General features: G+C 37.1%; 1 protein-coding gene across 4 annotated transcripts in view; it reads left to right on the forward strand.

The window, feature by feature from the left end:
* Nucleotides 1-12,157, forward strand: part of stat4 (signal transducer and activator of transcription 4) — a 39,743-nt gene that overhangs the window by 18,450 nt on the left and 9,136 nt on the right. For 2 of the 4 annotated variants that reach the window (XM_036586488.1, XM_036588073.1), the window contains exons 10-20: nt 987-1,079; nt 2,127-2,186; nt 2,678-2,698; nt 3,884-3,977; nt 4,806-4,850; nt 5,073-5,156; nt 6,316-6,414; nt 9,284-9,419; nt 10,459-10,511; nt 10,620-10,714; nt 11,164-11,297. In XM_036586488.1, the coding sequence (XP_036442381.1) occupies nt 987-1,079; nt 2,127-2,186; nt 2,678-2,698; nt 3,884-3,977; nt 4,806-4,850; nt 5,073-5,156; nt 6,316-6,414; nt 9,284-9,419; nt 10,459-10,511; nt 10,620-10,714; nt 11,164-11,297 (914 nt within the window). The remainder of the gene's footprint in view (nt 1-986; nt 1,080-2,126; nt 2,187-2,677; nt 2,699-3,883; nt 3,978-4,805; nt 4,851-5,072; nt 5,157-6,315; nt 6,415-9,283; nt 9,420-10,458; nt 10,512-10,619; nt 10,715-11,163; nt 11,298-12,157) is intronic. The other 2 variants (XM_036587286.1, XM_036588882.1) reach the window with 1 other exon arrangement.

A 12,157-nucleotide genomic window follows, 5' to 3' on the forward strand; every position in this document is an offset into this window, starting at 1 on the left:
GAACCCAAAAATAGAAGATTGATTTGATTTAATACACTTTTGTGCTCTCTGCATAATTCTGCATGTATTATTTCATAGTTTTGACACCTACTGTTTTTCTAAAAGGTGGAAAATAGCAAAAATAAGGAAAAACATTCCTCATATCCGAATTTGTAACTGTTGTACAGTCGCACACAGAAGTTTGAACACCCAAACGACATGTTTTGTTGGTTGTCTAAGCCAAAATAAATGAAGACATTCTGTACAGAGAACAGACCTAATTATGGTATTTTAATGCTAATTTTGATGCACAATTTCTATTTATTTGCTGAGTTGAACACATTCAAAACAAATAAAACATTAAATATAAAATCTGCCATAACTTCTGCACAGGCCACATTTATATTTTTTTCCCAATATGTAAAAATCAGCTAATAAGCAGTATCTGTGCATTAAAAAGTGCAGAAATGTGTTCTCTGTAGAGGACGTGTAACTCATTTGACCAGAGGCTCCCAAACCTTTGCATGCGGCTGTGGATCCAAACAGCGTGTACGCAGAAAAACAATCCTGACCCGAGAGTGTGGAGTGTAGGTGCATATGTGGAGAAAGGGCCTGTAGGTGTGCAGATGACCTGCTTTTGTGCACCTATGTCTGAAAATGTTTCAGATCGTTGCAGTGCATGCTGTCTTATCAACACCAGGACTTTGAACATTTACATTTACACACAGATGTCTTGCACATTGTCCAGTGATGATAGACACTCTTATTATAGTCACGTACGTGCTGTGGAGAGTCACCATTAGTAAATCACCACAGCTACCGTTAGTCTGACACTGGTGATTTTGCTGTGTGTGGGTTGTGCACACTCCTGGTGGTTTATGTAGTCTCTGGACTTTTTTGCCTCTTTGCAAGTCATGAAGTGATTTGCTAGATTGTTTGGCACTCATGAAATTTGGCAGACGTGATGGCCTTGTAACCTCATTCAGTATCTGATTATTGGTTTGCAGCTCCTTTGTGGTGGAGAAGCAGCCGTGCATGCCAACACACCCGCAGAAACCTCTGATCATTAAGACACAAGTGCAGTTCACCACCAAAGTCAGGTACGGGACATGGTTTTTAAACGAGTCAGTCAGTAAATTTCACCAGAAAGGGAAAGCCCATATTCCAATGAAACAGTCAGACTTTTGTTTCCTCTGGTTTAGATCTAGTTTCTTTGTGACTCGATCAGTTTGCAGTATGACCCCATATGACCCCCCCAAAAAAATGTTCAAATACAAAGTACCCATAAACTGCAAAACATTATTTGATGTTTTACTTAAAAAACTGATGCTTTACATTTTAATTTTATTGAACTTCAAATAAGAAGAATGGAAGACTAATAAAAAAGATTATGTTTCTATTAAAAATCGTAAATTGACTTATTTGATGTTCAAAATTTTAAGCCGTACCACTGCATGTTAAGATTATCCCTAAAGGATTTATGAATGGTCTAGCATTAGTTTAATAATGTTATTAATTAGGTCATAACCACTTGAAAATCATTAATAAGCAGGCATAGCACATGAATAAAAAGGGTAACAGTGAGCTGTTGTATCTGATGAATATGAATATGTGATGAGGCTGACAGGTTTAATGCTGAGTGATGGAGAAGACAAAGTAGCTTTAACAGTGCAGATGAAAGGGGGCTCACTATTTGGCAAGCAACAGGTTGCCCTTATTATTTATGTGCTTTAACTGCTAATGATTTTTAAAGTGTGTATGACCTAATTAATAACATCAATAAACTAAATGTAAACAATTCATAAACTCTTCTTAAAGTTAGCCTTATTTTGAAAGTGGTACCAGGTTATTTAAATAGTTAAACAATGTTCAAATGTAAAGCAGCCACATCTGTATTTTGTATTTGACAATTTAGCAGAGCTAATGTAACTTTAGCAGAGTAGGACAGTGTTTTTGTTGCGCTCTGATCCAAATTCTGTCATAAAAAGCAGGTTATTACAGGCTGTCAAAAAAAGTATAGTCTTTTCCAGAAAAATTTATGACATTTGAATTTCATTGGAATATTATTTCCCACAATTTAGTGTTTTTTTAAGTGAAATATGTGTTTATTTCATGCGTTCTTAGATGTTTTCTTGGGTGTATTTCAGATTGTTGGTTAAGCTACCTGAAGTTGACTATCAGCTGAAAGTGAAGACAACATTTGACAAGTGAGTTAATAAATAAATAAACAAACAAACAAATATTATTATTGTTGTTGTTGTTGGATCACATTTAAATCGCATTGTAATTATCACAGATTTGCTTGATAACGTTTCAACAAATATAATACTGCTTTCCAAAAAAAGAAAAAAAAATTGTACATCTCCAGTTTTGTCCATTTTTATTTTTATGTCTAAATTTTTTATCATTTAGACATGATGGCTGTCCTTACATAATGAACATAATGAACATACCTATAGAACTGGTCTGTCCTAAATCACTTAAAACCCTTTACATTAACTTACATTGAAAGTTAAGAACGTTTTTGGCTTCTCCTGTAAAGTCACTGTAAAGTGACGATAAGCTTAACACTACAGACTTCAGCAGTATTTTCCTCTTCTGTATTTCAGTAGATATTAGAGGTACACTTGCGAAAGTTCGCATCCAGACTGAATATTTTTGTTGACTTCTCTTCTTCTCTCGCTGTTTATGTACGCAGGGACCTCCCAAGCGGCAAAGTGTGAGTATACCAAACCTCAGTGAGAACAGCAGCTTCCTGTTGTTTCTAGGCCAAGCCTCAGTGTTATAAAGCGAGAGTGTGGGGGAGGGGGCTCATGTAGGCTCATATAGAAATATGGTTCAGAGGAAATTTACTTCAATAGGAATATTCCTCAGTTATTGAAAGATTAAAGGAACTTAGATCCTCATACAGATTACACTGAATAGATAAAGCAAGCCAGCAATCCTATCAGTGTTACTTTAGCCCTTTAGACCTCAATCAGAAAAGCGCCCGTTTCTGCTATTTGATCTGTTGTTTCCCTTCAGTGCTGTTTCTCAATGCCGGTGCCACATTTTTGATGTGTAAAGAACATGATATAACAAAGCTGAAAATACATTTTTATTTTGCTTGCGTTTTGCAGAGACTTTTGTTCCAATGATGATTACAATGCATAACGAAAAATCTAATTTAAAGCGGCATATTCAGTTTAAACCTGTATCGCCAATATTATATTAGAAATCAGTTATAAATTGTGGATTTATAAATGATTTATCAATACATGTTTTTTTGGGGTTTATTTTGTTAGAGGGTGGTGTGGCAAGTGTTACCTGTTGGCATCTTAGTACAAACGTAATTCTTAGTACAAAAAATTCTTAGACTGAGCATCACATTAAACACTTTCTCTGCTATTTAAGAATTATGTTTGTACTAAGATGCTTTTGGGAAACCCAGTTTTGAGTAGTTTATAATTAGAGCACTGTAGAGTCTTTTTTTCAACAGAAAAATATCAAAAATCTAAATAAATGTTGATTCCAGGGAAATTTAATATTGCATTGAACCTGAAAATATATGCCCTTTGTAAACATTGCAAACATTAACATATTAACATTGACATATGAACACAATGCTTCTATTCAAGCACTCCTTACTTTTTAATTTTGTGTGCCGTTACACCACGATTGTGATCAGGCCACAGTATGTCCACCTCTTTACTGAAAGCACTCAGTTATTCCTCATGTTTACTATTTATGTTATCTTGTATTATCTACAGTATTAGTGTTATCTTGGTAACAATTTACTTGAACCCTACTGAACAAAATCATGTTTATGGCATGGTTATGTTAGTGTTATGTAGCAGGTTTCAAGTGTTACTGTTATGTTTCACCTGTTTGTAGGAGGTTGTGACTGTATTGTTTTTTTCTGTAGTACCAGGCAATTCTTCATCCCCACCAATAACACCAAAGTAATGGACGTGGAAGAGTCTTCAAATGGATGTCTATCAGTGGAGTTCAGACATCTGGTACTTTATAACTTATTCTGTAATTTCAGTTATTCGCCTGCAGAGAAGCATATTTGAGCAGAGGCTTTTGTACACAGGCCTATCAGTAGGTTATGGGGAACTCTGGAGAGCCAGTTGCGCCAAATTAGAGATGAAAATGTGTCAAATACAGCTTTTTTTCAAATGATAAACCAAAACTTGCTAAAAGTCTGCTGCTGGGCAGCAAATATAACACTTTTTTTTTATAAATATTTTCATTGTATCACTTGCAATTAGCAAATAAAACATAGCTGGTGTAAAGACTGAGCTGGGCTAGCACTGCTACCAGCAGGACATTGTATTTAGTATTAGAATTAGAACTGATCTCATATTGAATATGCACAGTTTGGTGCTTTCTTAGCTCTAAAGTAGTGGATTTAGCTACCAAGGGGCTTAATTACCACTTTCGGAGTAGTAGAGTTGCAGAGCTTTAAATGAAACATCAAGCTTGCACAATTTCCCCTTCATGCATCTGATCAGCATCTGATCACTGAAGCTGCAAGGCTAATGTAGCTATCAGGTATATATTTTCGGGTGAATTACAGCTCTGTTTCTTGTATTACTAAAAAGCAAACGTATACAACAAACAAGTCTTGGCTGATTGACTACATTTGACTACATTACGATTGTGTAAATGTGATTTTTTTTGCTGAACCATTCTTTAATGTAGAAAAATAGGCATCTCTATCCAGCAGTGGTTCCCTGTCCAGGGCATGGCTTGTTTGAGCAGAGAATTTCAGGTGCAGGGCGGTGGACACCTGTCTTTCGGACTTAGTGTCACTGGGTTAAATGAGTGTTTCTTCTCTACAGCAGCTGAAAGAGAAGAAATGCATGAGTGGAGCCAAAGGAAATGAGGTGAGAATACAGCCACTCGCTTTCTGCCACCTTCAGACTTTGATCTGCTGTTTATTGTGCATTAAAGGACTGAAGCACTATCATTGTCAGTTCCGTTTAAACTTCATACATAGTCTCTAGGACGGGGGAGTCTGGTTTTGTGCTTGGTGAAGCATTGTAACTGTGCGTAAATGAACTTCAGTTGGCCTTTTAGATGTGCTGAAAGCTACTTGTCTATTGCAGGGTCCGCTAACAGTGACAGAGGAGCTGCACTCCCTCAGCTTTGAGGCCATGCTGTGCTTGCAGGGCCTGGACATTGACCTGGAGGTCTGTTTCAACAGTTTGAATTACAATACCAAGTCAGAGATGCCATTTCCAAAGACCTTCACATGTTCCTTCTGTTATTTGTCTCTGTATCTGCTATGATCGCTATTGCAGTTATTTGAGATGACTGAAATTGTTTGAGATGATGACAGTTATTTAAGTCGGCTGCAACTTTGCACAGCCATTACATTTCACAATCATACTGTGCCACAACAAATTGTGCATTGGGTGCGTTGAGGCTAATGAATATAAATAAATAAAAAAGCAGTAAATGCGTTCACTGAGAGACACATCAGGACACAAAGTTCTAGCTTGGTGCTCTAACATGTTACACTGAAAAAAATGTTGTCTTGGCAAGTGAAATGTTCTAAAATCTAGTCGATATATCTAATATTTCCCATTTTGAGATGGTTGTGCACTTAGTATAAGATTATCTGGCTTATTTTTAGACATTTTTCACTTGTTTCAGCAAAACGCCACTGGACCTCCAGCTTTGCCATCAGTGGGCCGACAGTGGTCCACTATCCTCTTGCTATCAGGGATTGTCTATATTTAAGATCATTTTACTTGACAAGAGACCATTTTTTTGCAGTGTAAGAGAGGAGCACAAGTTCTCTTTGTTTACTGATTAGCTGTCTGGCTAATTCTAACATTTTTAGCATGTACGCTAGCAGCTTTTTCGCTTTTATTTTCACTCTCAAGACAGATGTAGCTTTTCTTGACTCTACACATGATTCTGTGTTACTGTAGACATTTGTATGAGTGTGTATGTCCGCACGTAACAGTGTAGTGTGTAATTTCAACACTACAGCCAATTTTAGCCACTACGTAAGCATAGCTAGGAAGCAAGAAGGCTAATCAGCCAATTTGGCTGTTTTAGTAGTTTTAGACAAGTAATAAGAAAAGACAAGTAAATTGTTAATTGCAATACATATTTATATGACAATGATTCGTCAGCTAAAACCTAGAGAATAACTGCACACTGGATCCCGTTATACTGAAAATAAAGTTAAAATAAAGTATAACTTTATTAAAATATATTAAAATGATACAAGATAAAACAGCATGACAGAAGTACTGAATTATAGACTGATGGTACTGTATTCTGGTTATTTATTCTGGGTTGTCCTTGTGCGTCCATGTGTTTCTCTCCACTGTGCAGACCTGCTCCCTGCCGTTGGTGGTGATCTCCAATGTCAGCCAGCTTCCAGCGGGCTGGGCTTCAGTCATGTGGTACAACCTGCTGACAGATGAGCCAAAGGTACGATTAGTGAAATCAGTGCAACATCTACAAATGCTTTGCCCCAGCATGCTGCATGTGTGGGACAAATAGGCCAAGATACCCCGAGATTCATTTCATCACACTCAGCTTTTCCACATGATCACACAGAGCTTTTGCTACTCTTTAGTATTGAGACTTGAATTGAGTCAGGTTGGAACAGGTTGAGGCAGGACTGGAGAGACATGATGCACTCCAGCCCGCCCAAACCTGTTTTTTGCTGCCTTTAAAGCTGTGTCTTTCGAAACAGGTTAGATAGATGCATAGATAGATAGATACTTTATTGATCTCCGATGGAAATTTAGCAGTTAGTAGTAGTCACACAACACAGGACGGTTATAATAATAATGGTGATACAATATAAAAAGAAGAATATATACCAAAAAAAACCTACAGGCATACGTACAACTAAAAATATACAAAAAAATAAACAAAAAATATGCAATAGATCTATCCTGAAATAAAAAGGCAGTGCAATAATGAATGTACAAGGAGGCACAGGTAACAGCATATAATGACAATACTGAATAAATATGTGTATATATTGGTACTGAAATAAAGTGATTAGGTGTGGAGTGTCCAGATGTGCAGAAGTGCAATATGTGCAGTAAGGTGTCCATATGTGCAGACAGTAAAGTAAACCTGTAATTTAGCCTGAGAGATTTAGTCCTAATCTATCCTCATCCCTCTTCTCTCTTCTCTTCTGGCCCCACTGGGAAGAGTTGAAGAGCCTAATGGCTCTAGGGATAAAATATCTCCTGAGTAAGTTAACCTAGCTCTTGTGGACAGTATACATGTATGAATTGTGGCTTATAGATACTGTTCCAGTGTCGGATAAATAACCAGTGTATTTCACCAAAATACTCCCATTTTGATTTAAACTGGCCACTCATAATCTTGGGTGGCTTATTTAAGCAATTCGTTCAAGTCAGAGAATGAAATGAATGAAAGGAAATGGACCTTTTAGCCAACTGTGTCTGAACACATCGGAATTAGACCTCCACATTTAACCCATCCGTGCAGTGAAACACCACATACACACTAGTGAACACACACACACTTGGGGGCAGTGAGCACACTTGCCCAGAGCGGTGGGCAGCCCTATCCACGGCGCCCGGGGAGCAGTTGGGGGTTAGGTGCCTTGCTCAAGGGCACTTCAGTCACATACTGTCAGCTGAGGGGATCGAACCAGTGACCTTCCGGTCACAAGGCTGGTTTCCTAACCTCCAGCCCATGACTGCCCCATTACAGAGTGAAAGCCAACAACCAAGCGAAAGCTAACCTTTCAAGCTAACTCACCTGTCTGTCTCTCCCTGTCGTTCATCCTTTCATTTCGGCCATGCCGTGAATAAAAACTTTTCCTTCTTTACGACATCACCACGTAACAGCTGGCTAATGATTTCAGTAAGACGGGGTCTACAACACCACCTGTATAAGTAAAGTGTGTTTCACTGATATACTCGCACTCTCGCTGCTGTGCTGCTTCAGTCGCATAGCAGGTTGAGATTGTTGGACTTAGGGATGTCAATGAAGTGTGCTGATTTGCATATAAGGACAATGGCCAAACAGTGCTCGGGCAGGTCTGATCAGCAGTTTTAAGCCTTTTTACTGTATTTTCATTTTGTTCAAAAGTTGCTGGAGGCTTAATATAACATTTAATGTTAGTTTGATACAAATATATTATGTTAATAATAATAATAATTATTATTATAAATAATAATCCACTCACTGTTTGTGAAAATGGATTTCATTAGCCACTGTTTTCAGATTAGGTAAGATAGCTACTTTTCTTCATTGGCTACTCTAATTCATTTGCTGTAGTGAGATATCCAAGCTGGCCAGCTAGTGATAAAATGAAATCTGGAGATTTTTTTATGTCAATCAGATAATGCTAATGATAATCCCAGTTAATGCTGTTATGCTACAAACAATAGTGGCTAACTCAGTGGCTGTCAGCGATTCTCCCTGCCCTCTTGCTCAGATATATTCAGTATTTCTCTGCATCTTCGTTATGTGCTTTATTTATTCTGAATATACTGAATATACGTTTGGAACATCTGCAGTTCAACCAGTTGTGTTTTTGTTAGAAGCACGCTGCCTTTTTAGAAGTTTGGAATTAGACCCATATTAAAAATTGTTGTTGTTTTATGTACAATAATAACTTATACAGTATGAATTTAAATGATATACACTGTTCACCAAACAGTACTTTAGATATTTTGTTAATTAATTTAAGACATGCATGAACAAGAAGTGAATAAAATAATAAATACTATACTGCAGTCATCTATTTAAATACAATTTTATTAAGTTAACTACCTTGAGATAGGATAAATTCTAGATATTAATTATATTCTAAATAAATTCTCTATACTTTCTCCAGTCATTTTAGAGCCATCTGCAGCTTTGTTCATCATTTTGGGCGCATCTAACACTTCTCAGTTTTTATTTCACAGCTTCTTAGTGTCCAGATAAGTATTTAAAACCTGTGAAACTGTACAGGACTAACATATTACTATTATTTTATACACTTACCTGCAACCAAATAAGTTTTTTATTATTGAAACCATTGATTCTGATTGACTGTTCTAGAGACACTAACTGAGTCAGAATTGTTCACAGTGGTGGTGATAGGAACCAGATGTCTGAGGAGTTTAATGTGTCTAAAAGCTCCTTTGCAGACAGTCAATACATGCATTTATTATAAATACGATGTGTGTCGTCAGTAAACCATTTTGCATCAAACTACTCTGAATTAAATCTCAAAGAAGATTCATCTTTAAATCGACACTGAATGTAAATCTTCCATCTCCTGAATTTCCCTCTCTCTGTCTGTGATGTGAACCTGTAGAACCTGGCGTTCTTCAGTAACCCGCCGAGGGCTAGCTGGAGCCAGCTCTCCGAGGTGCTGAGCTGGCAGTTCTCCAGCTTCGCCGGACGAGGCCTCAACAAAGAGCAGCTGAGCATGCTGGGAGATAAACTTCTGGGTGAGTCTCAAAATGGTAGTGCTATAATTTTGAAGTACAGGGTGAGTCAGAAATCAGGAACCACCCAAAGATCTTTAAAACACTGAATGTTAGATTGATCATCAATCATCCATCTGTGTTAAATCACCCATGACGTATGTTACCTCACCCAGTACAGTGCAAAAGTCAGAGACCACCCTTCATTTGTTTAACATCCAAAAAAATAAAAAAATATATATATTTATTTTAGGAGATATTTCTGAGGAGTTTAGATACAAGACAATCTTGCTTAAGGAAGGACAAAGTCAAACACAAAAACAAGGGAAAAAGCAGGAATTTCTAAAACTGTTCAAAGAATGATTAAATATAGAAAAAAACTGGACCCAACAATTGTGCAAGATCAAAACTGTCCCCATCAGATAAAGAGCACTTAAGGCTTTCATCTTTGAGAGATACCATAATTGATCATCACTGAATGTGTTTGGGATTACTTGGATTGTGAGAGGCAGAAAATACAGCCAACTTCTAAGACTGAACTTTGGAAAAATATCCCTGCAGATTTCTCTGAAAAACTAAAAGGAAGCCTCATGAAAAGAATTATATTACATTTAATTGCTGAGCCGTCTGTGTATTTCTTCTGTTAAATAAACATTTTGTGCTTTTTTTCGTGATGCTAAAAAAAATCATTATATGTACTTAATGGATATTTTGGCTAGAGATTAAATAAATTGGTGTTTTCTGACTTTTGCACAGTACTGTATATCTAAAAAAGATTTTCCATCAAAATCAATAATTTCTGAATTATAACTGAAAAAATGGCAAAAACAAAAAAAATCAGAAATGTGATAACATCAAAAATAATATTATACATTTGCTTAGTTCTGAAAGCTTGTGAGTTCAGAGGTTTAGAAGAGTATATTATGTGAAACTTTGTGAAATATTATGTGCTTTATGTTGATCAGTGTTTTGTTTTTGATGATTTTTGTTACGCTGTTGTTGTGAAAAATGTGTTCTAGGGGTTTAAACTGAATTTTGTAAGTGGTTAATTTTGTTTTTTAAGGTCAACACGCCTCTTATAATGACTGCCAGGTGTCTTGGTCTAAATTCTGCAAGGTAAGTTCCAAATGTTCCACTCTGCAAATTTCACAGTGTGTACTTAGTTTGACTTCTAGCTATCTTGAATGTGAGATATGAGATGATGTTCCTTTTTCTGCGTTTCAGGAAAACATTCCAGGGAAGTCTTTCAGTTTCTGGCTGTGGCTGGATTCAATTCTGGAGCTCATTAAGAAACACTTGCTTCCTGTTTGGATTGATGGGTGAGAGACAGCTTGTTCATCACTCAGCTGTATTTCAAAATAACAGATTTGAAGATAAAAAATAGTTTTGCCAGAAAAACAAGTCTGCATGGTGCCACCTCACCTTAACTTAGTGTGCTCAATTTGCAAAGGAATCTACTACCACTGCTTTCTTGCGACCTTTGGACATATTCAGGTCAGGATTCAGGTGTTTTTCCTTCTCATATACACCTGGTTTAGCTCACCTGTTAGAATTTCTAGGTGTGTTTGAGCAGGTAAGTCATCAAGCTGTGCTAGTCTGTGGCCCTGCAGGACCTGTTTGAGATTCCTTTAAAAAAAACTTGCTGTACCCAAAGCAGTCCAACAGGTGGCATTACAGAGCAACAAGCGCCAGTGACCTTTAAATATGTCAAAGGCGCTGCTGACAGTCTGTGTTAAATAAACTGTACTGTTTACTGTGTCTTATGTAGCTACATCATGGGTTTTGTAAGTAAGGAGATGGAGCGAGCTCTGCTGAAGGACAGGGAGCCTGGCACCTTTCTGCTGCGCTTCAGTGAAAGTCACCTGGGAGGAATCACGTTCACCTGGGTGGAGCAGGAAAACGGTGAGCACTCCTTTTTAGGAAGATGTCAGACGTTAACAGCATTCCAGCTAGTTGTACCTGAAGAAATTATGTTATATATTAGCAATGAGATCTGAGGTTTAATGCAGCAAGACTCTGCAGTTTTTACAGTCTGACAGTAATAATTGTGGAGTGATTTTGATCCAGTATGAATCTGCAGTGTGTGTAGTTTTACAGTCTGACAGTAATAATTGTGGAGTGATTTTAATCCAGTGTGAATCTGCAGTGTGTATGTTTTAGAATCTGACAGTAATGGTTAGGAGTGATTTTAGGAGTGTGTGCAATTTGGCTGTGTGACATTAATAATTGTGGAGTGATATTAATCCACTCCTCAGTAATTATAGTCCTGTTCCAGTCCACTTCACTCTAAAGGAATAACAAACCCTGCTAACAGACACAGCTGTGTGGCATGTTGTTATTGCTACTCAATGGGTTCTTTGCCATAATGCTGACATGAACACATGGGCTGTGGGAAATTAGGGAAATTCTGCAAATGCTCTAACCTGCACCAGTCAACCAGACAAATCCTATGCAAATTTGTTAAACAACTTCCTCTATAAAACTACTCCATTTTAAGTAGTGCTTTTGTAACTTTCGTGGAACTTTCCCATACAATTGAGAAAATAATGCAAATTCTCTATGCAAATTTAATGTTTTGAAGAGTTGTGGTGAGGCTTTACTTACTCTCTGCAGATCTACAACACAATATATACATAAAAGAAGAAGACAATATTCAGAGCTCTATATATATAGAGAAATATACTGAAAAAATGAGACACACAATATGTGAAGTTTCTGTATTAATATTACGCAAAATGAAAAATATACATGTGTGCTGGGGA

Source organism: Colossoma macropomum, unplaced genomic scaffold, assembly GCF_904425465.1.
Source record: "Colossoma macropomum unplaced genomic scaffold, Colossoma_macropomum, whole genome shotgun sequence".
NCBI classification, from domain to species: domain Eukaryota; kingdom Metazoa; phylum Chordata; class Actinopteri; order Characiformes; family Serrasalmidae; genus Colossoma; species Colossoma macropomum.